Source organism: Oncorhynchus nerka, linkage group LG26 (assembly GCF_034236695.1).
Source record: "Oncorhynchus nerka isolate Pitt River linkage group LG26, Oner_Uvic_2.0, whole genome shotgun sequence".
Taxonomy (NCBI): Eukaryota; Metazoa; Chordata; class Actinopteri; order Salmoniformes; family Salmonidae; genus Oncorhynchus; species Oncorhynchus nerka.
In genome coordinates this window covers 8,703,651-8,729,039 of record NC_088421.1, presented here as the reverse complement: position 1 = coordinate 8,729,039, position 25,389 = coordinate 8,703,651, and the positions used below count along the sequence as shown (strand labels likewise).

Sequence of the window (25,389 nt, the reverse complement as noted above, 5' to 3'; positions counted from 1 at the left end):
CTGGTACCCAGGCTAGGGTTGAGGGAGAGATTAACTATGGGTGTTAATTAGCAAGACGGGGCTCAACGGCTGCCTTCTAATCACACTACACAGCATCGTGAGAGATATTATGAGCTCACATCTGGACAACATCTGGGGGGGGGGGGGGGTGCTGTGTTTGGGGCGGGGTGTAGATGTTTGTGCCCCTGTTTTCAGCACCACACACAAACACAGTGTAGCGTTTCCTCGGCTGTGTTTTTGTATGCGTGTCCATGGCCAGGGAGAGGCCTTGAGTAGCAGCCCGACGTCACTTATTTAGTCTGTGGTTTGAGCCAATGGCAGCCTGTGTGGATGGGGTGTGTGTTTCAGTGTGTGTTTTGTATGAGTAAAGATTTCACTTTTTGCCGATGAACATATGCATTTGGGTAGTGGAGAGAGAGAACTACAGTGTTTGTGTGTATTTACTTGATGTGTGTATAGTGTGTGTCACAGGAGGTTGGTGGCACCTTAATTGGGGAGGACGGGCTCATGGTACTGGCTGGAACGGAATTGGTGGAATGGTATCAAATCCATTAAACACGGTTTCCATGTGGTTGATGCCATTCCATTTTAACAGACATTATTATGAGCCATCCTCCCCTTAGCAGCCTCCACTGGTGTGTGTGTGTCTCACCTTTGAGCAGCAGTGGTGTGAAGGGGATGAGGGGGGGTCTGAGGCTGCCCATCAGGTCTCTGTATGACTTGTGGTTCCTGGATGGATCCTGAAAAACAACACCACGTTCACTCACTCACCCTTCACTAAATGTGCCTTATAAATGAACCCATAGCCACATACAGATTGGGGTAATTTACTTTTTGAGGTCAGAAGACCTCTTATGAATCTTGACTGACTGAAATGGAACTTAGCCCAACCCTGATATACAGTAAGCCCATATTATAAGGACTCCCTTAACTGTCCCCTTGGAGACCCCGAACAGCCACTCACCGCAATGCTCTCAAACTGCTGGAACTGCTTCCTGAACTTCCCAGGGAGGCCCTGCCACAAACCACAGACAAATAGTCCCCAGAGTTATAAACAAATCCCTACGCCAGTGTGTTTGCTGACGTGTATGTTGACTGTGTGTGCATGGAGGGGTGTGTATCACAGGAAGTTGGTGGCACCGTAACTGGGGAGAACGGGCTTGTGGTAATTGCAGGAGCAGAATCAGTGGAATGGTATCAAATACATCAAACGCATGGTTGCCATGTGGTTGATGCCATTCCATTCACTCCGTTCCAGCCATTATTATGAGCCGTCCTCCCCTCAGCAGCCTCCACTGGTGTGCGTTTGGGGGTTTTACCTCCCAGGTGAGGCGAAGGCGGCTGACTGCAGGGTTGTCCAGCCCCAGGACCACAGCTAGGAAAGACAGCAGGTCCTGCTGCTGCTTACACCTGGAGTACATACACACACGTTAGATATGACAATAACACACACTTCACCATAAACTAACACCATAAAACACACTGTTAGGAATGACCAAATAACACTACTTGGCACTAATCTAAACTATTATCGTGGCCATACACACTATTAAAACATATATCATCAAATTGGCACATAATTCAATAGGACTGACAAGACACCCGGAACTCACAGAGCTGCGATCTTGATGAACTTGCGGAGGAGCTGCACCCTCTTGGGCAGCGACTGGCACTGCAGGATCTCGGTGGCGACCCAATGCTGCACCTCGCTGCATCGCTGCAGTACCAGCTCAAGGTTGAGGGGGCGCCAGCGAGCCTGCTCGCCGTGGAACACGTAGCACACAAACTCCACCTGGACATAACAATGTAGAAACGTAAAATAAGTCTAGAGCATCGAAAATGTAGGTAGACCACACACAGCATAAAAAGTTCTCGTCGCTGCTAACTTTTTGTTGCAATTATTTAGCAGAGGTTCTGCCCAGTACTATCAGCTCCACCAATCACGGACCTCATGCACGCAGCTGAAGAGCTCCCAGTCAAACACTACCAGCTGAGTGGCTACCTCCTCAGCACTCATGTCATGTAGTTTACTGTCGCCGGGCGACCAGTGGATCTCCTCAGGTAAGGGAAGCTAAAAGAGAAACAAAAAGAGGCGTCTTACCAGAGAAGCTTTGGACTAAAACACCATTGTTTCATCTCCTTGGCATATTTTTTATATTGGTAACTTTCTGAGAACTATAATGAATCAAATGTAAACAATGTTTAGTGCTATCCAAAATGGCCACCAGCCAGGGCTTTTCATTCCTCTCCATTGTTAAGTGATAACTCGTGCTCTAGGACTCACCAGGCTCTCCAGCTCGGAGGGCTCGCAGGCAAACAGGTGAGTGTTGACTCCCAGGGTGGTGAAGACGGCCTCGTCGCTAGGCCGGAAAGCGGCCTTCTCTGAGAACACAACAACACAGATGAGCTCACACATCAGCACACACGCAATGGATTAGTAGAGATTCCAGCGAACACATAACAAAAAGCACACAGAGACATGCCAGAACATCAACAAACTGTTTTCATCTCCATAGAGTCAAATCACTTTTGGCAGCTTAGCTCCAAGCAGTGGTGGGTAGTCATTTGTGGATTTAAATCTAAACCTCTTTGTGGATGTAAGCGTCGCTGTTCAAACAATCATGTCAAAGCTTGCATTGTCTGATTGGGTGTTTTGGTTGTTGAAGTGGTTTTTTTCCCTGCACAACGCAAATCAAAAAGTAGGCATGGCGAGAAGTAATCGTAGGTTTAATGTATACAGTATCTGTGTGTGCGTGTGGGCCAGTGTGTGTGTGTGTGCGTGTGGTCCTACCCCCAGCGGAGGTGACAGCCACCAGCAGCAGGTTGCCAGGTTGGGTTGGCTGGTCTTCGCTGTACTGCAGCTTTTCCCTGACCAGCGCCAGTATCTCCCCCACGCGGCACGACAGACGGCTGCGGATCGTCACGTACGAGTGGTCCGGCGTGTACACCCTGCAAAAGACTGTGCGCACACACACACACCCTTTTAAACTTCACCCACATGGCTCTAGTGTGTACAACATTTGTCCCATATCCTCATATCTGTTGGCCTGTATATTAAGACCTTAAAGGAAAATACCACTCAATAAACAATATTTTTGGCTTAAAAAAATGTTTTGGTCCACTGTTAATACGGTCCTAATTTCTTTTGCATGTGAGAAATTACATTTTCAAGATATAGAACTTTCAAAATACAGAAAGTGTCACAGTATGATGCGTTTTGCATCACATCCTGTCTCACTCACTCTCGTCTGATCCCCGGAAGGCCTCTCTGGGCTGCAGACAGGCGTCGATGCGGCGGAAGTGGCGGAAAAGAGGACGCACCTGCTTCTTCCGAATCTCCTTGTCCTCCTCGGAGCTGCTTAGGAAAACACAGTAGACGGTCTGTCAGTCTATGCATCCTTTCAAAGCCAGCTAGTTTGTATTTGGCTGTGATGGCTTGTGTGCTACAGTGGTATGTACCGTCGCCTGTAAGCAAGTAGATTGTAATTAATAGGGGCCAGAGTTCTTCCTTACAAGGTCAAGGTAAACTCCTAGCCCTATTTATAGGGGAAGGCACCACAATAGTTGCAGTGCAAGAAAAGCCAGTGTGAGCTAGGAGGCTATAGGAGAAACCAAGGCCAAAAACAACCTATTGCACTAATTAACAGTGATTGTGCAATAAAGGCTTTGACTAAACCAAGAGGTGCGACACAGCAACATCCCGCTGCAATGCCTTTCAACAGCCCCAGAATACCAGTAACGCTAGCAGACTGGTGCTAAAAGACGAGGCTGCGGGCTCGGTGTGTGTGTGTATGTGTGTGTACGTGCGTGCTTGCGTGTGTATCTTGCTGGGGTGGATGTGTGACTTACGGGCATTGGAGGATCTCGGTCCAGCGCTGAAGCTTCAGCACGTCTTCCACGAGCTCAGGGAACTGACTGAGTTGTTGGACTGCACACAGATATAGCTCCTGAGGCAGAGGAGAGACATGACTTTCAGAGAGCGAGTGCACTTTGTGCCTCTGTCTGTGTGTCTACCAGCACTGTGTGGGCAGTTGCAGTTGGTCACAAGATGTGCTGCTGGACAGACAGACTGCATCTACAGTGTTCTGAGAGAAAGGAGCGAGAGAGAAAGAAAGCGAGACAGAACACTACAGAGCGATAGGTAGACGACAGTGGCGACAGAACGGAGCAGTGTTAGAGGCCATGAAGGAAACCGACAGATGTGTTTTTAATGTGAATATAGAAGGAAAGATCGAAGAGGCCAAAAGCCTCATTTCCCAAGGTGTGTTCAGCTGAGTCATTTCCGTCACCATGACAACCTGGGCGGCCCTAACAGGCTGCTGCCAGAATCAACACTCCACACACAGCTCCCACCCAGAGAGAACGCCACAGCACACGGCCTTGATGCCAGGCTGCTTGGATGGAAGAGCAGGTGTGTGTGTGCTTGTAAAGTGCGTGTTTAACACTAACGAGTTGTTAGATCTCACGCCATCGTCCTGCTGGATGTCTGTGTGTGTGTGCGTGCGTGGTGTATCTGTGTGTATGTGCGCACGCGTATGTGCATGTGCGTGCGTGTGTCTGTGTGTGTGTGTGTTCCATGAATGTGTGCTGGACCAGTACCTTGGGGAAGCTGTTGGACCTCTCGCCCTCTTCCTGCAGCAGTTCTCTGTATGTGTCCAGGTAGCGGAAAGCAACACTCAGCACAGCCTGCTTCCTCTCTGCTCCGTCCCAGCTGGGCCAGCCCTCCCCTGCCTTCCCCTCCACACCGAATCTGAACCCAGAGTCAAGGGGGAAAAAACACCACAGAGACCGAGAGAATATCTACTGATGGCTGTCATGAGGAGATTAATATTGAAGTTGGGGAAGATATGGAATCATTTGGAGAAAGCTATTTTCTAGTACTTGTTTACTATCCACACCAAAATGATTTATTTGCCACACTAGCAAAGGACACACACACACACTTTGTAATTCTATCATAGTTGCACAACGTCGGTTACGAGTACCTTCACGCACACACCACACTGACAGAAGGCGCACATTAAATTACCACTCACACAAGCACATGCAGGCACTCAAAAACACCCTGTAGAAACTCTAATAAACTCACTGAAACACACAGCTGTAGAACCATGGTCACCAGACACGCAGATGGAAAAACACAGTATTTCAGTGCGGTGTTCAGAGTCAAACAAGCAACTCGTAATTACAGTTTAGCCAGAGGAGAGCAGAGAGCTGTGTGGTGAAGGCTCAGACAACACCCATCCATTGCACGCGCGCACACACACACACACACACACACACTCCTTTTCCCTCCAGCTCCCAGCCACAGCAGGAGGAGAGGAGAGCATCTTAGCAAATAGAGCAGTAACGAGTTTTGAAGAGCTCTGCACGGTGCAGCACCAGAATTTGTGTGATATTGGGATATTTTTCATCCGCTGACTTGAGGTATACCATCATGTGTCTATGTTGGACTCGCCACCAAAGAGGAGTCATACGTGCGCACGCATGCAGACACGCATGGGGAAACCGGCCATCCTATCCTAAATATAAAGAAGGGACTACCCACCGGACTCCACGGCTACACTGAAGGGGACCATCCCTGACACCCTCCTCTATTTCAGACCCCAATCCAAGTCCACCACAGGCCTGTGACCTACAAACTCACACACTGAACAGTATTTATCAATGCCCTGGATCACATTCCAGATCTAGTCATCCTATAGCTATGATCCCCTGTTCACCTGCTTCTCCCAGCTCCAGAAACCGCAACCTAACCTTAAGGCCAGCTGCTGGGTTTATATTGCACTGCAGTATCTTATTCTCTCGGTTTTGTTCTATTGGGTTGAGTTCTATTGCTGGTGTGAGAGTTTGGCCCCAGCTTCCACAGTGGCTTGGAGTCCCTCCAAAGCTCTTCAACATAGCCGGGGTTCTGGGCTTTGATCGCTCAGCCACTACAAGTGTAGTGTAGTGTGTGTGTGTGTGAAGGGTCTGGGATGAGTTACTCAGGGAGAATGACGTAAAGGGAGGAACTCTCAGTGTTCCTAATGGAATGGGAGGTAGCATTTGTTTTCATTTCCAGAAGGAAGCCAAACGTGTTTCCACAACAGAAGATCTGATTAGGGCCAGCGAGACTGAGGGAGAGGTGTGGATGGAGAGAGGGAGAAGAGAAAAAGAATAGGTGGGAGAGAAAGACAGCGGGAGGGAGGAGGAGAGGGGAAAGGGTTAAGCGGTACAATGGAGAACAAGCTGGATCATTGATCATGTGTAAGAACACCCCCCCCCCACACACACACACTGGGGTGTCTCACTAGGGCCCAGACAAGCTGCATTAAGGGCAGTGAGGCATGCAGACGGTCTTTCCCAGAATGCCTTTGTGTTGCAGTCTCCGTCGAGAGTCCCATTGTCGCCTGGAGGGCCGATCAGGCCTCTAAAACACACACAGCCAGGATCTTCGGCGAGGGAATGGAGGTCAGACACACTGAACGGGGGTTCTGGGAGAAAAGGGGGTGTAGTGTCCGTCCAGACGTAGACCACTATCCCTTACACACAGACATGCACCGACAGACTCACAAATGCACACAGACACACATAATATCTAGTGGAATACATACTGTCTCATCACTAAAGATGAATGTCTTTACTTACAGTACACATACAGCCTTCAAAAAAGCAAGCGATCATAATGGGGGGGCTTTCATAATGGAGGAAAATTAAGATTCTAAAGCCAGAGATAGGCAGGATAATATCATTGCTGTAAATATGTTAATTGTAGATAGGCAGAAGCCTCATATCATATCTCTTGGTACACTGTGGTGTAATAATATGAGAAAGGGAGTTAGCCACGAGGCTGACGTTAAGTAGCAGTGTGGCTCATTGCCAATGAATGCACTACTACTGCGACCCAAATCCCAGCTTTGCGTCAGGGAATGTTGCTCAACTTTACTGAACCCCCTGTGGGGGTGCCAAAACAGAAACACTGTTCCTTGGCTTGGTGCAGACGGGAGCCAGAGGCGTTGTTGTTACTAAGGAGTCTTCGGTTCTTAAACCTTTGGTCGAGCGCTCCTGCCAAGTTACGAGCAACAGCACTGGATAATCTTACTCAAATTGAGCCTGACTGAGTAGCCTAATATGGCTTTGATACTGTAGAAAATATAAATATTCATAAATATTACATTTTATTATTATAATATATATATATTTTTAAATCGGCTAATTTGCAAGAGCTTTTACCTGAACACTGTGTGCATGTTCCATAAAAAACAGCCCTTGCTTTTAACATAGCGGACATCATATGCTAGGCTACTTAACATGTTGCTTCAAAAAGACAAAAGATAACCTTTTCTAAAGCAAAAAAACAAAACAAAAAAAGCATTGTCCATGTCCAAATTCGGTGTCAAGGCTAGTTCAGTGCCATTGTTTATATTAGCCTAGCGAAGTAAGTGGCGTTGAACAAAACAGCATTATTGGTGCTTGGTGCTAACGAGCACTCCGACAGGAAACCAGAAGTGGGCCACCCTCGCCTTGCACAGCGGATGGGAGTGCTCGGACCGAGCCTTCCTGCATCCCAATTCTTCCTGGGAATGTCTGGGAAGGGTGTGTAGGTGTGTGTATGTTTACACATTGGGGCTCCCAGGTCAGGCTAGGCCAGGAAGGAAAGGGAAGGTAAAGGATACTGCTGGAGTAGGACCTGCTGGAACCTGTCTGAGGCCAGGAAGATGGGGTGAGTCAACATGAAGTCATCCAGGAGGGTTTCTGTGGAAACGAGAGAGAGAAAGAGGGAGGGAGACAGAGAGAGGTAGGGAGGGAGACAGAGGGAGAAAGGATAGAGAATGGAGGAAAGGGAGAGGGAGACAGAGAGAGGTAGGGAGGGAGACAGAGGGAGAAAGGATAGAGAATGGAGGAAAGGGAGAGGGAGAAGAAAATGGGCAGGAAAAGAGTGTAAGAAAAAGGGATTATGAAGAGGGGATATTGGGAGATAGGAGAGGAAGAGAGAGCGGGAGAGAGAAAAGCATGTTAATTATGCATGGCTGTGCTTCTACAGCCGGTGCAGCTGTATCTCCACTGTACTTGTTCAACCGGTCGTGCCCCAAAAGCTCAAATTTGATTATGGTGTCAGAGAGAGATAAAAACTGGGTGTCTGAAATCCCTTAACGTCACCTTTGTCTGCTGTTAAATCCCTGGCCCTGGCGCAGCGCAGGGGCTTCTGCTACTGGGCTAAGATAAATCCTGTCTCAGTGAAACCACCACCTGGTCCTCTGTGCTCCAATTCAGTCTTCAGTCTATAGCTCTACACACCAGAGGGGAGGCATATTTATAAACCCTGTCTCGGACCGGCTGGACTGCTGTTAAATCGCTCCAATCCCACTAAATCAGATGAGATTTCAATGACTCGTGCGGTGGTGTTATTATTATTATTATTATTTCAAATGACAACAAACGAGAGGGATGAAATTGGAAAGTGTAGGCCTATTTCCTCTCTGGTTAGGGGGAAGTTGTTACTCTGGAAAAGCAGTAGACTGAGTGTGGAGGGATTGTTCCCGGTGACAGGATATACTTTCTCTAGTTTACTGCTGGTGTTATGGGGATAAACAGGCTAGTGGATACTTAACCTCGCAGGGTCAGACATATGAGTTAAAGAGTGTTGTATTTTACAGACAGATATTAACACACTGACCATCAACAAGACACCACACGCACACTAGGGGTGTGAGGATGTTGACAATATAGGCCTGCAGACGTGTGTTCAGGATATGTAACAACAACAAACAAAAAAACAAAGGTTTTGATGAAAATGACTAGAAGCTGAGGCACAAAAAGGGGTGCCCCACATTCCATTACCCAGAGTGCATCATTAAGAGAGCACTCACTAGCCGTGCTAATCAAACTGCCCCCATGCTCAATCCCAGACTGAGACCGTCACAAACGGAACCCACTGACCTCTGAGGGAGGGTGTGTGTGTGTGTGTGTGTGTGACAGAATTTGGCACACGTTGGAGCGGGGCTGGGACAGTGGAATGGCAATACCTGCTTTGAATTCATAAAGCATAGAAAGCATGGAGGCGTTGCTGTTCGATCACTACTAGATGAAGACCTGTTCAGACCGCTCGTCCTCCTGGCTACTCTAACTATATTTCAACAAGAAAGAAAAGACAAATACTGTGTGACATTGGATATTGCCAAAACTACAGAACCAATTCTCTGCATGTGATTCTATTGCTTGATTGTAATAGAGGCTTCTGATCCACTCCCTTCCTGTAGTATCCACTACATATGGTAATTAGGCACTTCCAATGAATTTAATATATTTGTCGGTGTCCGTGTGTGGATGACATTTAAATATGTGTGCTTGTGTGGTATTTTGCGGGTTCGACTGTGTGCATGCTAGTGTGTGGCTGTGTGTGTTAAAACGTGCTCGTTTGTGGGCTAATGTGAGTATCTGTAGTCGTTGCGTGCTGCAGCGAGTGAGTCCACGCATCGTCGACCTCTTGGCAGTACTGGTTTCCCACAGTTGCCTGGGAGATGCCACGTTGAGTGGCTGCAGTGAGACTGAGCCCAGAGAGCGAAAGAGCGGCAAAAGATGAGCAGAGGAAGTAAACAGCACGATAAAAAAAAAGAAAGAGTATGAAAGTCAGACGACAGGCAAAGCACAGAGAGAGAGAGAGAGGAAAGAGAGAGCGAGAACGTGGGTGGCGGGGGAGAAACAAATGGGATGCAAAAGAGAGAGAACCAGAGGAAAGTGCATGAGAAAGAGAGAGAATAAGAGAAAGAAGTGAGTGAGTGGGCGAGGAAGAGTGGCGAAGGCCACGGGTCTCGATCACCTTCCCCATCATTATTCCCCTGGAGCTCTGTGTGTGACCACAGGAAAATAGCACATCCTTTCAACTCTACCTGCAAAGGAACAGCAGGGCGCTACAGAGTGCAGTATGGCAAAGGAGACCATAGAAACTAATAGCATAGAGAGGACACATTCCCTGTTTGTTTCATGTGTAGCTTACATAATAAAGTCTCAGACTAGAATGTGAGAGAAGTCATCCTGTTCGACTCATCCAATATGGCTGCCGGGCTCTCGGGCAGGTTGCCACTGTGTTTCATTGGTGAGGTCTGTTCAGGTCATTCGCCTTCTAGACGTGGGGGAAGACCCATTGTGACAGGCTCTTGGATCCACACAGTGGTAACAGAGAGAGATGGCCACTGATAATCTCCCTGCTCCACTGTCAAACTAATACAGTGTGTCCAACCCCCGCTACAAAGAGAGAAAAATAGCATGTCCCGAAGATGGATCGGTGCACGTAACAGGGTGGGGAGATGGTTTCCCTCTCTCCATCTCTCCAAAGCCTGTTCTCTCACTTTCTCTCCTCCCGCCACGTATTATGCTGAAGCTTAAAAGTGCAGAAAATCTCTGGCTCAGATTAGAAGTGAGCACACCGCTCCACATGACAGGAGTGGGAGAGAGGAGCACAAATCCAACTCCCACATAAACACAGACACAAAACACATACGCCCAGAATCTCAAACATGTGCACCCCCACGCACACGTTGTACATGTACACATAAACGTGCGTGCACATTCATACAGAGGTAGATGATTCCAAATGGACACGACACATACAGGCACTTATACAAACTCAACTAATTTACAGATGACAGAGTCTCTCACTCAAACACTTGTGCATGAATAGAAAAACAAACAAACAAAACACTCCCTCCCTGCAATGCCCCTGATCTCAGGATCAAAGCCCACCTCCCACTACTGCCCACCTCCCACGGTCTGTGCCTGAATCCAAACGGCAAGAGGGCTGTGGTGGTGTGTGTGTGTGTGTGTGTGTGGAGGGGGGCAGAGCATACAGCCTTGAAGTACACCCTGTCCTTCATCCCCCTTTCTCTCTTTCCCTGCAGGAAGCATAAAGGCTGGGAGGACAGGAGTGCACACTCCCTTCAGGGGTGGAAAATGGCAGGATGGAGAGATGGAAGGAGGTTGTGGTTCAAGTCACAGCTGTGGGCCACCTTATACCAGGGTGGAAGGGGGGAGGAGATTCAGCCTCATGACAACACAAGGTCTGGAAACCGTTCATAAAGCAAAAGCTGTACATGTGGTTTAGATCTGAACCAGTGGGACTGATTTTTTTAAAACAAGAAGACATTTACTCCCGAGGTGCTGACCGGTAGAACCCTCTACAACCACTGTGACCCTTGCTAGTCATCTAGGAATATTTGAACACCTTGATGAGCAATCTGTCCTTAATGGCCACGTACTCTTACAATCTCCACCCGGCACAGCCAGAAGAGGACTGGCCACCCCTCAGAGCCTGGTTCCTCTCTAGGTTTCTTCCTATGTTCCAGCCGTCCTAGAGAGTTTTTCCTAGCCACCGTGCTTCTACATCTGTATGGCTTGCTGTTTCAGGTTTTAGGCTGGGTTTCTGTACAGCACTTAGTGACATCTGCTGATGTAAAAATAAAAAAGGCTTTATAAATCAATTTGATATTGGAGAGACAGAAAGGCAGATTTCAGCCCATCCCTAGCTACCAGCCGAACCGAACTAGTCTGGTATGCAGTTATATAAACGGTGATGCGTATCCCGTTTCTATGGTGACCTTATCTCTTTGACTGTACTCTACCTTACTATGCGCATCCAAAAACTCACGCCCTCTCAGCTCTCTCTTAAGTGTTTGGGTTTCAGCATGAAGCGGTCAGATGGAGAGGTAGAGTGTGTGGGCGAGTGTGTGTACTCTGCATCTGCCTGTTGGCGCTCGTTCCACTAATCTGGTGCATCTTCCCCACTACCAATTCCCATTCTCCACCTCCAAAACACACAGCCGTTGAGATGCAAATGAACATCAGGGCAAATATAAAACACATACACAATCCTGTGTCGATATGGCAGAGGAAAAATTCACACACACACACACACACACACACACACACACACACACACACACACACACGAGATATGCATGGACAATCTGGATTTTATAAGTAACCCGAAACCAAATGGTGACAAACACAGACACGCAGCAGTGGTTCCCTGCTGTTCATAGTAACCTAATTCAAACTGCACCCAGTAGCTACTCTGCGGCATCCCCTCCCCAACCGCAACCTTCCATTTTGGGCAGTGGAGAGACTTGTCTGGCCACTCGCTCCAGTGAGCTTGCAGCAAGGCTCAAATATGCACCCAAGGCCATCCAAGTCCAGGCAATGCCTTTGCCAGTCACATACTTGAAGATTGTGGGTTTTTTCACTGTCTTTTTACTGTTGTTTTTATTTCTTGACTTAACTATTGGTCACCTAATACCTTTTTGTCGTTGAAATTGCACTGTTGGTTAGAGCCTGTAAGTAAGCATTTCACTGTAAGGTCTACACCTGTTGTATACACCGCACGTGACAAATAAACTTTGATTTGATTTGACTTTCCCACCACAGTGGCTAATGCTATAGGACACATTCATACAGTACCAGTCAAAAGTTTGGACACCTACTCATTCCAGTGTTACTTTGTTAAAAGTTCATTTGTGCAATTTCTTTCCTTCTTAATGCGTTTGAGCCAATCCATCAGTTGTGTTATGACAAGGTAGGGGTGGCATATAGAAGATGGCCTTTTACCAAATAGGGTCAAGTCCATATTATGGCAAGAACAGCTCAAATAAGCAAAGAGAAACGACAGTCCATCATTATTTTAAGACATGGTCAGTCAATTCTGAAATGAAGAACTTTTAAAGTTTCTGCAAATGTAGTCGCTAAAACCATCCAGCGCTATGTTGAAACTGGCTCTCATGAAGACTGCCACAGGAAAGGAAGACCCAAGTTCATTAGAGTTACCAGCCTCAGAAATTGCAGCCCAAATAAATGCTTCACAGAGTTCAAGTAACAAGACACATCAACATCAACTATTCAGAGGAGACTGCGTGAATCAGGCATGGCTACCACACAGCATTCTGCAGTGATACGCCATCCTATCTGGTTTGAATCAGGCATGGCTACCACACAGCATTCTGCAGTGATACGCCATCCTATCTGGTTTGAATCAGGCATGGCTACCACACAGCATTCTGCAGTGATACGCCATCCTATCTGGTTTGAATCAGGCATGGCTACCACACAGCATTCTGCAGTGATACGCCATCCTATCTGGTTTGAATCAGGCATGGCTACCACACAGCATTCTGCAGTGATACGCCATCCTATCTGGTTTGAATCAGGCATGGCTACCACACAGCATTCTGCAGTGATACGCCATCCTATCTGGTTTGAATCAGGCATGGCTACCACACAGCATTCTGCAGTGATACGCCATCCTATCTGGTTTGAATCAGGCATGGCTACCACACAGCATTCTGCAGTGATACGCCATCCTATCTGGTTTGAATCAGGCATGGCTACCACACAGCATTCTGCAGTGATACGCCATCCTATCTGGTTTGAATCAGGCATGGCTACCACACAGCATTCTGCAGTGATACGCCATCCTATCTGGTTTGAATCAGGCATGGCTACCACACAGCATTCTGCAGTGATACGCCATCCTATCTGGTTTGAATCAGGCATGGCTACCACACAGCATTCTGCAGTGATACGCCATCCTATCTGGTTTGCACTTAGTGGGACTATAATCATCAAGGCAAAAGGTGGCTACTTTGAAGAATCTCAAATATATTTTGATTTGTTTTGGTTACTACATGATTCTATATATGTTATTTCATAGTTTTGTCTTCACTATTATTCTACAATGTAGAAAATAGTACAAATAAAGAAAAACCCTGGAATGAGTACCGGTAGATGTCCAAACTTTTGACTGGTAATTGTGTGTGTGTATATATATATCCGGATTTGGAAACACTGCTCAAATGTTTATTATAGGTCCACAATGTTTCCAAGACACTCCCACCAAACAACACTAGGGGTCACACCCCAGATGTCTAAGCCACTGGTTCTCAATCCTGGTCCCGGGGACCCAAAGGGGCGTAAGCAATATGCCCGCATGGCATCTCTCTCTCTAGTACACACCCCTGTGACAGAGCTATAAAATAAGTGCACATGTACAAACACACATGGCTGCCACAGGAAACACCCTTAAATCAACAGACTACACCAACAATGAAAAAGACTATGTTTTTCCTCAGTTTTCGTCTTTGCCCTTCAATGCAGCTGCTGTGACCTTTTGGCTGCTTTACACACGTTTAAAGACCATGTTGGAACTGAAGGTTGGGATTGATGGGTCTTCTGTTTGAGCCTTCAACAGCAGAACTCCGGAGGAGATGGCTACTGCAAACATATGCCTTTCACCTTTCCTCCAACCGCACAATGCTTTTGTTGGAAATGTTGTACTACTAACATTTTGCTCTACACACTGTGTGGTCAGAGCATACTCTCAGCTACTTGCCAAAGCCTCCCCAGCTTCTCCTTCACCCAAATCCAGATAGCAGATGTTCGGAAAGAGCTGCATAACCTGGACACATACAAATCAGCTGGGATAGACAATCTGGGCCCTCTAAAATTATCCACCGCCATTGTTGCCACCCCTATTACCAGTCTGTTCAACCTCTCTTTCGTAATGTCCGAGATCCTTAAAGATTGGAAAGCTGCCGCAGTCATCTCCCTCTTCAAAGTGGGTGACACTTTAGACCCAAACTGTTACAGACCTATATCCATCCTGCCCTGCCTTTCTAAAGTCTCCGAAAGCCAAGTGAACAAACAGATCACTGACCATTTCGAATCACCCCGTACCTTCCCTGCTGTGCAATCCGGTTTCCAAGCTGGTCACGGGTGCACCTCAGCCACGCTCAATGTACTAAACGATATCATAACTGACATCGATAAAAGACAGTACTGTGCAGCCGTCTTCATCGACCTGGCCAAGGCTTTCGACTCTGTCAATCACTGTATTCTTATCGGCAGACTCAACAGCCTTGAATTCTCAAATGACTGCCACGCCTGGTTCACTAACTACTTCTCAGATAAAGTTCAGTGTGTCAAATTGGAGGGCCTGTTGTCCGGACCTCTGGCAGTCTATGGGGGTACCACAGGGTTCAATTCCCGGGCCGAATCTTTTCTCTGTATATATCAACGATGTCGCTCTTGCTGCAGTTGATTCCCTGATCCACCTCTACGCAGAAGACACCATTCCGTATACATCTGGTCCTTCTTTGGACACTGTTAACAAACCTCCAAACGAGCTTCAATGCCATACAACACACCTTCTGTGGCCTCCAACTGCTCTTAAACGCTAGTCAAACTAAATGCATGCTTTTCAACTGTTCGCTGCCCGCATCCGCCCGCCCGTCTAGCATCACTACTCTGGACGGTTCTGACTTAGAATATGTGGACAACTACAAATACCTAGGTGTCTGGTTAGACTGTAAACTCTCCTTCCAGACTCATATTAAACATCTCCAATCCAAAATCAAATCTGGAATCGGCGTCCTATTTCGCAACAAAGCCTCCTTTACTCACGCTGCCAAACATACCCTCGTAAAACTGACTATCCTACCAATCCTCGACTTCGGCAATGTAATTTACAAAATAGCCTCCAACACTCTACTTAGCAAACTGCATGCAGTCTATCACAGTGACATTTGTTTTGTCACCAAAGCCCCATATACCACCCACCACTGCGACATGTATGCTCTCATCGGCTGGCCCTCGCTACATATTCGTCGCCAGACCCACTGGCTCCACGCGCTCCAGCAGGTATATCTCACGGGTCATCCCCAAAGCCAACACCTCCTTTGGCCACCTTTCCTTCCAGTGCTCTGCTGCCAATGACTGGAACGAATTGAAAAGAAAATAGCTGAAGTTGGGGACTTACATCACCCTCACTAACTTCAGGCATCAGCTATCTGACCAGCTAACCGATCGCTGCAGCTGTACACAGCCCATCTGTAAATAGCCCATCCAATCTACCTACCTCATCCCCATTTTATTTACTTTTTTGCACACCAGTATTTCTACTTGCACATAATCATCTGCACGTCTATCACTCCAGTGTTAATTTGCTCAATTGCAATTAATTCGCTACTATGGCCTATTTATTGCCTTACCTCCTCATGCCATTTGCACACACTGTATATAGAACTTTTTCTATTGTGTTATTGACTGTACGTTTGTTTATTCCATGTGTAACTCTGTGTTGTTTGTCGCACTGTTTTGCCATATCTTAACTAAGTCGCATTTGTAAATGAGAACTTGTTCTCAACTGGCCTACCTGGTTAAATAAAGGTGAAATAAAATAGACAAAAATAAAATAATTAACAATACACCTGCCATAGTGGCTTCATGCCTTCTCCAAACCCTCTCAGTTTATCATCATGTAGCATGTACATCTTCCTCTGGCCCTTATGCTGGGGACCATTCTGGAGAGAGTATGCTTCTTGGTCTTGGATTGAGTGTGTGTCCCTTAAATGTAACCTGACAGTTCCCGTGCTAGTCAATTCTCTCTCTCTAATACAACTGTTCCCAAATCAGATTCCTATGCCTGCCAAGTTGATTGGTCTACCATCCCCTGCGATTAGGCCTGTCCCTGGGTCAGTACTCAGTGTTACAGGGGGAGGGAGGAAGAAGGGTTGATATTAGGCGTTTCCCCCAATGTGCTCGGGGCTATCTGTGCGCGAGCGTGTGTGTGTGCCTAATGTTGCACACCGCATGGCAGAGATAAGAACCACCGCTCCGGTCACATCAAAGGATGTCAAGTGGCGAAGGAGTTCACCAGGGTAAGTCATAGTCACTACCCGGCTGGCAAGGCTGCTGCAACCCGACTCCCTCTGAATGGTCAAAACGAGTTGGTACCAAACTGCCAACTGAGAGAAAGAAGCCACTGCACTGATCTACTTGTCATCAGCCCACCTGGATAAGCTAGTAGATAAAGAAGTGATGATTAGATGAGAACATCCTTATGATATAGAATCCAGTTTACAAGAGTATTTTGCTCAGTCTCTCAGTCCCCCTCTTCCTCCCACTGGCTGGCACACTGTCCATATAGTTTATGAAACCTCTATTCAGTCTCTCCCAAGTCTCATGTTCTCAAACACTCATCTCCTTCCTTCCTGCATTCCCTCCGTTTCTCTTCCCCCCACTCCTACTCCTCCTCCTCCTCCTCCTGCTGCTTCCCTGGAAGTGCTGGTTGCCATGTGAACAGGTGCTGTGCTGGAGAGCCTCTTTTCCACACCGGGCACACAGATAGACATGCTCCAACCCACTCTCACCACACATCCAAGCACACACTCTTATGCAAGCACATCAACGCACACATCCATCCAAGCGGAAAAAGTACAGAAATGCAAACACATGCATCCAAGCGCACACACATGCATGCGCAAAAAGAACATAGAGATTCAAACACATATATATATATATATATTACACACACACACAGTAAGTAAGGCAAGTCTCAATCATCCCTGGAGGGCCCCATCATGCTCTACTCTCCTCAGTGGTCAAGGTGCGTGGGCTTGAGAGGAGAGTGCAGGCATGTAGAGAGCAAGGAGGCAGGGGAGAGTCCGCCGTCCCTCCTCTCCTTATGTAAAAGCATCCAGAAGGAGTGGGCACTAGGCAGCCACATCTCTTTTAATCCCACTTTCTTTCCATAAAAGAATCATCAGAATCCCTCCCACACAGCCCAACGCAAATCACATTTTCTCTCTGCACTCTGTCCCTTTTCCTCCCGCTCCCTTTCGTTCCACAAGACTTTTCAGCTGCGTGGCTCAGAGTCTCAGAGCTGCCGCCTAAGGAGTGTATCGCTGGACGTGGAATGCAAAGCAATGAGAGCGTCAAGCACAGCCAAAGTCTAGTTTAAACATCCCACTTGGCTTTGTGAATAACTGATGTGGAGCTTGATACGAGACATGTTCCCCCTCTGCATTGCAAGTGTTTCAAAAGCCAACATCAAACCCCCAAGTCCTCGTCACTCTGCAGGACAAACCAGCCATGTACTGTTCTGCACTGTAAGCAACTGCTGCAGCATTTCCAGTGCCCTGACACCCTTGTCTGTATCGACCATAGCTATTTTAACCCATTATTGTACCCATGGGTGACTGGTCTAAACCTATACGACATGTTTAGTTCCGTGCTTTTACATGTAATACTATAGTATACTAAGAATGTGTACTGTCCAAATACACAGGCTGTGGAGGGGCAAATGACCCTCTTTGTTATTACGATGATAGTCTTATCCATGTGTTTTCATTTGGACTATTTATCAGACAATAACAGTGGGAATGGACTGTAGACATGTGGTTCCCTAAGTTGTATCACATATTACGAGTCAGACATGGCTTCATTAACAGACTGTTTTGATCTTTACATCCACTGTAACTCTGCGAGACATGTACACCGCTAAGAATTGCCTAACCCTTGCCTCAACACGCCTGGTCCTAGAACCAATAGCGTGGGTGGACAAGAAATGAAACCACAAGGTAAACAGGGTTACATAAGAGCGTTGCCGTTGACCTCGAAAAGGACGGGACTTTTTAGGGGCTGTCAAAATGCTTATAATCTGTTCTTTACCTGCGGCACTGTGTCTCTCTCTCACACACACACAAACACGCAGAGGGCAGTGACTCAGAGGGTTTATGGTGTTCATCTGGAGGGCCACTCAGCCAACACTGATATGGGACTGCTGATATGGACAGCCTGGTGCATAGTATCTCAGTGAGAGCACTGTGGTGCGCAGTGGTAAAATGTTATACGGTGTGGTGTACTCAAGTCTGTCAGGTAGAATGTCATATAGGAGTGTGTGAGACAGGGGGTCATAAGGTCGGGGAGCATGCAGTGTCCGAGTGGTAGTGGACCTTGTTGACATTGTTTCAACATAAACACATTTGCATCCAACAGACACACACACACACACTTCCTAATTAGAAACATTTTGACTATAAGGCAGGATCAAGATCCAACCTAGATCCATAATCCAAAGATTAATTTCTGCTCCACATGAAAGGGTGGGCAGGTCCGCTTTTGTTAACTAATCCTGGATTAGCCACGCATTTTTTACATATTCTAGAACATCACCATCCAAACAGCAGCGAGCTTGGCCCTCCAAGAAACAGGTTAAACGAGATTAAACATATTTAAACCATCTGGGTTGTAGTTCACTAAGTGTTTATAACACCAACGCAGTCCGCTGGAGTGAATTAAGTCAAAGAGCAAAATGAGTCGGACAAATAAAAGTCAAACAGAATAGTGACCTTTTGGGATGGACCAGATGAACTCTCATGTAACCTCTTCAGCCGTACGCCAACCAAGTTCCCCGTGAATTTGTCAAACTAAAAGCACACATAAAATCAGGTTTAACATCAACCCATGTATCACTAAAATCTCCCACTTTCATTCATTCGGAATCAGATATACATTCTGGAATCACATCTGCTGTTTCAAACATGACTATTGGCCGCTATACAGAGCCAATTCCATCTCTAGCACTACGACGCCACTTCTCTCTTCTTAGGAATGATGCAGTGGAGATATGTCTTTTCCTGTAAAATGCTGTAGGGGGAAATTAACAGAGAAACAACAGCGCGAGAGGGGGGAATTCAAGCATGCTCAGTCAGTTTAACAGGAACATACAGGATGACCCGGGGAGCAGGTCAGCGAGGTCAAGGGGTCATAGGACAGGAGGTACACTGGCTTTGCAATGCATAATGGGGGATGGTTGCCCACATGCAGAATAGTTCTAAGAGAATTTACTGGAGGTACAATGAACCCTTATGCACTATATGAACCTAGGTAGAGCAGATTCCTCCTGCAACAGAACAGCAGGAACTGATGTGGATTATCACTAAAACAGTAAGTCTCAATGTGTCCTCCACACAGTTAATTGCAGGTGTTCATTCTGAGACATTTCCTGATCATATGCTATTGATCTGTTCATTGTTGCCTGTAATAATGCCTGACCAGCACATCGCAGTCGTACTTCATACATCTGTTGGATGTTCCAGAGAGATCTGTTAGTGTTACAGTGTGTGAAACCCACATCATGCACCAACCAACACAACAGATTAACTGAGCAGAATTCAAGGATTGGCCGGGAGGAAAATCTGCATGTTACACAGGAAGCCTTGGCAATCTACCTTGGAAAACTCTGTTAAATCCTGTTACTGCATGACTTGTGGTGGAAGCAGTGGAAGGAAAAAAAGTCACAATGAGATGCATAGTAAAAATGGACATACTGGAGGCTTCGCTCAAAGGTAGATATTGACAGTGGTGGTGTCATCTAATGCAGTGTATCACTCACCAACCATCCCCCACAGGATAGGAATAAAATCACATTATAACCACTAACCTACTTCAATTCAACAGCATCAACAGCTTGGGAATCTTCTCTGGCACCATTCCAAGAACCCATCACCAGCTCCCTCACATATACATATGTTTATGGTTGCTATATTACAGTGTATACAAATGTGGGCTTCCGCGTTGCTGTAGGTTGCTTTCTAATTGTAAATCCGTTACAGTTACCTGTTCAAAATTGTAATCTGTAGCCTAATTTTTGGATTACCCAAACTCAGTAACGTAATCTGACTCCGTTTAAGATTACTTTTCTCTTTAGAGGCATTACATGCAAACCTCACTGGCTACATTGCGTGAGCGAGCGTTGCATAATAAAAATGTACACATACATGTTATTTCATCATTTCACCCACACAGCTCGCGTGCGTGAACGAGCGTCTGCGTAGCCAAGCGCTAAAGTAGAATTTGCTTCTATTTGAGACGCTCCACGCAAGGCCCACTCCAGAATAAAACACATAGTATCGACTGCTCTTTAGCTGCCAACGGAAACATTGTCTTTTAGGATGAGAATCATGACCTCGTTTTTAGAAATAAATAAATAAGTGCACAAACTCAGCAGCCAATGTGCGAAGACTATCGCTTTCCTCCATGACTGATAGTGAGGCAGACAGTTTGAATACGAAAGACATGCTGCTACTGTAATGGGCAAGTGCAAATGAGCTCAATCAAAATGTGTTTGTTGAATAAACTGAACCCTAGAGGCTATACGTTAGATTTTGGACGAGTTTCGTTTTTGGTGTCACAAATGTAAAGCGTAAATATGATTCATTTGGCGATGTCTTCTTTTCAGAGGTGTGAGAAACATCTAGACCATCCCTTTTAAATAACAGGCTTTTATTTTTCTTAATGAGGCCAGACGTTCTTATGTAACCGTTGAATCAGATAATATAACAAGGCAATGACGGGACGGAAACACCGCCTAATCCCTAATTCTACAGCCTGGAATATATCACTGACTGAGTATTTGGGGTTTATGTTATTGTTTGGAGAAAAATGAGAAAATAAGCAACATCTTAGTTATTTTCAATAGCATATGTTGGCCTATAGACTAGGATATAGCCTAAGCAAGGACCAAATGGTAGTTTGGGGTTCCTGGATGGGCTACATTCATTTGACAAGTGAATTGATTGGCTAATTTGCAAAAGTGAAACGCAAGAACACCATGACTTGATGTGAAACAGTTGAGGCATTAGTCAAACCACTGAGTGTGATGATTCACAGGCCAATAGGTGGATGCACTGTGTTGTATAAAATGCTGTTGATTGACAAGGTCAATTTACCTGTGCAGTTGCCATATCGTTTGCCCGCCACACTGTCCAGGAGCGCCAGCGCCAGGTTGTCCGGTGTGTCCGCAGGCAGCGGGGTCCAGCTCGTGTCCAGACTCGCTTCGGAGCTTTGCTCATCGCTAGACAACGACGGGCTCCTAATGTCCGCAGTGGCCGAGGGCCAGCACGGTGCTTCCTCAGTGTCCGGGCTGAACACCTCCCTGGCCGGACCGCTCTCTGGAGAAGTTTCCCTGAAAAACGGAACCACCCGAGACAGGCTGGCTCGCCGACGAGAAGTGCCAGTGCCAGTCGCCTTCTCACCAAAGCCACCAGCTCGAGTGAGCGCCGTTGTCTGTTTCTTCAAAAACTTTTCCAGGGGCTTCATTCCCGCAGGCATTTTGATACAATACCGCAATAAGGCTTTTTTTCGATGGTGATTGATATTAACTGAATACCTCTGCAGGAACTAACGTTGTGACTACATTATACAAGCATCCATGCGTAATTCTATTGACCGGTCTTCGTAGTAAACTCTCGCATGGCGATAATTAACCCATTTGTCAAATCATGATTTTAAAAGAGCAGTGTAAAAATCCGATTTGTGAAGCAGCAGTCTATCGACATCGGCGAAAGCGTGCTCACACACGACTGCACGTTCTGGTTGAGTAGCTTTTATCGCGAAATATCCCAACCTGCTCCACAACAACCGCTCCCTGGCGTCTCCACCTCTGCAGACGTTTCGGGCGCGTCAAGGAACAGTGTTTGTCAGTTTCAAGCAGCGGCCAAAATACACTGGATGACGAACGCAAGGTGCCGAATAGACACACTCTCAGCAGAGTACAATGAGATAAACCGAAACAAAATAAGGATAACAGCGGGGGTTGGTAAATAGGCGCCCCAGTAGCTTTTTACCACCGACAAATGCGACGCGTCTATGCCCGCATGAGGTATATCTTGCTGCTGGCGTCAATGCAATCTACTGCAGTAATATCGCCAGTGGGAATGGCCTCGGCTCCTCCGTATGTGTGGAAGCTTGTTCAGATAAGTAGCAGCCGTTTCCCTCTCCCCTTCTCCGTTTGAATGCAGTGGTTCGAGCTCTGTGTGGACAAACACACACTCTCTCTCCCCCCCTCTCTCTCTCTCGCTCTCTCTCTCTCTCGTTCACTCAAACTCTTCGCGGGTGTGTGTGTATGCTGAATAAGGGACCGCTGCTATATTAACTCGCCCACTCCCTTCCTTCCTTCATCTGCAGTTACCGTCAGTGCTCCTAAGTGCCCGCTGAATGGCAGCTGCTCACCAGGGCCGGCTCTAGGCATAAAAGCGATAGAAGGAGGTCGCCTAATGCCACCGGCCGCTAGGGGGACACGACCAACAAAAATAAACGTACATTTTTTTGGGGGGTCTTAACTTACTGTTTAGCTTTAGAATAGTAATATACACAAGGGGCGAAATGTTGTTGTACATCAGCAGTCTTCCTCTAGTTATGTCAGTCACTGACATTCACTCGATTAGCCCATGTCAGCTAAAAATGTTTTGATTGATAAGTTAGTTTACGCAGCTATCTAAACTTGTAGTAATCATGGCTGAATTACCAACCAGGCACTAAGTGTACTTTCAAGCAGAGAAACAGGTGATACTGTATCAGTTGACAATTCACATAGAAACGGTGATCTTGTACAATGTCGCATGGAGCAGAAATGGCATACAACAACACCATGCTACATTTTTACAATAGCTACTTTACAATACCTCTATTTCTGACGATTTGTCCTACATACTGTATAAGGACAATGGAACTGTAAGATTGACATATTTCTCAACATGCTCACAACCTGCCATTGGATACAAAAAATGTTTTATGGTGTTGTCAAGTTAGTCAAATACTGTATGGAAAATTACACTGAGTGCACAGATCATTAGGAACACCTGCTCTTTCCATGAAATAGACTAACCAGGTGAATCTGGTTGGAAGCTAGGGTCCCTCATTGCTGTCACCTGTTAAATACACTATAACTAGTGTAGACAGTTGGGAGGAGACAGGTTAAGGAAGGATTTAAACATGGATTGTGTATGTGTACCACTCAGAGGGTAAATGGGCAAGACAAAATATTGAAGTGCCTTCGAGAGGATATGGTAGTAGGTGCCAGGAGCACACGTCCGAGTGTGTCAAGAATTGCAACGCTGCTGCGATTTTCACGCTCAACATTTTCCTGTGTGTATCAAGAAGGGTCCACCACGCAAAGGACATCCAACCAACTCGACACAACTGTGGAAAGCGTTGGAGTCAACTTGGGCCAGCGTCCCTGTGGAACACTTTCGACACCTTGTAGAGTTCATGCCCCAACAAATTGAGGCGCAACTCAATATTGGGACGATGTTCCTAATGTTTTGTATACTCAGTGTACGTTTACCATTTTCTATTTGTTCCATTCAGTGCTTCAAAAATATGCTTTGAAATGTGTACCTTGTATTTTTTACTGTTGGATTAAATGGTTGTTAAAATAACTAAATGGAGGAGCCCACCTTTTTAGCAAAAAAAAAGTATATATTATTGTTATTTTGGCATTAATACATGTCACATATCAGTTTGCAAACAAAGTCAAAAACAAACATTCTCTTTTTTGCTTTCTTGAGTAAGGCAGCTCCAAAATGCAGGGGTGTCAGCCTAGCTCAGTGCTTTCTGTGGTGGTGGGGCAGCAAGCTGAAAATACATTGCGTAGGGGTTGGTAATGTTCTCTAGTTGTGCCGTGATTGGCTCTGTGTTCTGTCACTCATGGGCCGCAAAATCTACAGGGTGTGCTTAGTTAGCGGTGGTTCGCGCTAAATAGTGTTTCAATCGGTGACGTCACTTGCTCTGAGACCTTGAAGTAGTAGTTCCCCGACGCGGCTTTTGTGGAACGATGGGTAACAATGCTTCGAGGGTGACTGTTGTTGATGTGTGCAGAGGGTCCCTGGTTCGCGCCCGGGTATGGGCGAGGGGACGGTCTAAAGTTATACCGTTACATTGGTGCCGTGACCCGGATCACTGGTTGCTGCGGAAAAGGAGGAAGGTCAAAAGGGGGGTGAGTGTAACGGATGTGAAACGGCTAGCTTAGTTAGCGGTGCGCTCTAAATAGCGTTTCAATCGGTGATGTCACTTGCTCTGAGACCTTGAAGTAAATTTAAATTGTACCTTTATTTAACCAGGCAAGTCAGTTAAGAACAAATTCTTATTTTCAATGACGGCCTAGGAACAGTGGGTAGTTCCCCTTGCTCTGCAAGGGCCGCGGCTTTTGCGGAGCGATGGGTAACGATGCTTCGTGGGTGACTGTTGTTGATGTGTGCAGAGGGTCCCTGGTTCGCGCCCGGGTATGGGCGAGGGGACGGTCTAAAGTTATACTGTTACACTGCCATAGAGTTACATTGCCCATCCAAGAAGGCTCAAGGTCATTGGCCACAGATAAAATGATGTCAAATCACATATCTACTATAGCTTTGATTGGACTGATCATGTCAACATTATACTTTCAAAATCTCAGCCAGCAGTCATCTGGAATCAAGTCAACAATCTACTGGCAAATTCTTTTCAATCCTTGTCATATGAAGAGAAATTACAGATCAAATGTATCGGTGCTCATTGGCCATAAACATTGTACAAGTTGGAAATCGCAATTATAACAATGAGTGGTTGGGAAGGAATCAATGGCTAACTGCAAGCGTTGCAGAGCAATCACTTTATGGGTCTCTTTTCTAAGTTTAAATGGATAAATATTCACATGCCATGAGCCAGAAAAGGTTGAATACATAGGCCATGCTGTCAATCCAGCATGACTTCTGCCGCGTTCAAAACAACTGGAAACTCGGGCCTGGGAAATCTCAGACTTCACTG

At 46.4% G+C, this 25,389-nt stretch overlaps 1 protein-coding gene across 3 annotated transcripts in view; it reads right to left on the bottom strand.

Annotated features, from left to right (window-relative positions):
- The window catches only part of LOC115110186 (rap guanine nucleotide exchange factor-like 1), a 32,138-nt gene extending 9,321 nt beyond the window's left edge, over positions 1-22,817 (bottom strand). Inside the window, exons 1-12 of one of the 3 annotated variants that reach the window (XM_029635618.2) lie at positions 21,537-22,817; positions 7,656-7,734; positions 4,600-4,750; positions 3,850-3,947; positions 3,243-3,358; positions 2,792-2,959; positions 2,285-2,382; positions 1,949-2,071; positions 1,614-1,792; positions 1,320-1,410; positions 965-1,015; positions 653-740 (exon numbers count right to left, since the gene is read on the bottom strand). In XM_029635618.2, coding sequence (XP_029491478.1) covers positions 653-740; positions 965-1,015; positions 1,320-1,410; positions 1,614-1,792; positions 1,949-2,071; positions 2,285-2,382; positions 2,792-2,959; positions 3,243-3,358; positions 3,850-3,947; positions 4,600-4,750; positions 7,656-7,734; positions 21,537-21,918 — 1,624 coding nt within the window. In that variant the 5' untranslated portion in view covers positions 21,919-22,817. The remainder of the gene's footprint in view (positions 1-652; positions 741-964; positions 1,016-1,319; positions 1,411-1,613; positions 1,793-1,948; positions 2,072-2,284; positions 2,383-2,791; positions 2,960-3,242; positions 3,359-3,849; positions 3,948-4,599; positions 4,751-7,655; positions 7,735-21,536) is intronic. The other 2 variants (XM_029635616.2, XM_029635617.2) reach the window with 2 other exon arrangements.
- Between the last annotated feature and the right edge of the window lie 2,572 nt (positions 22,818-25,389).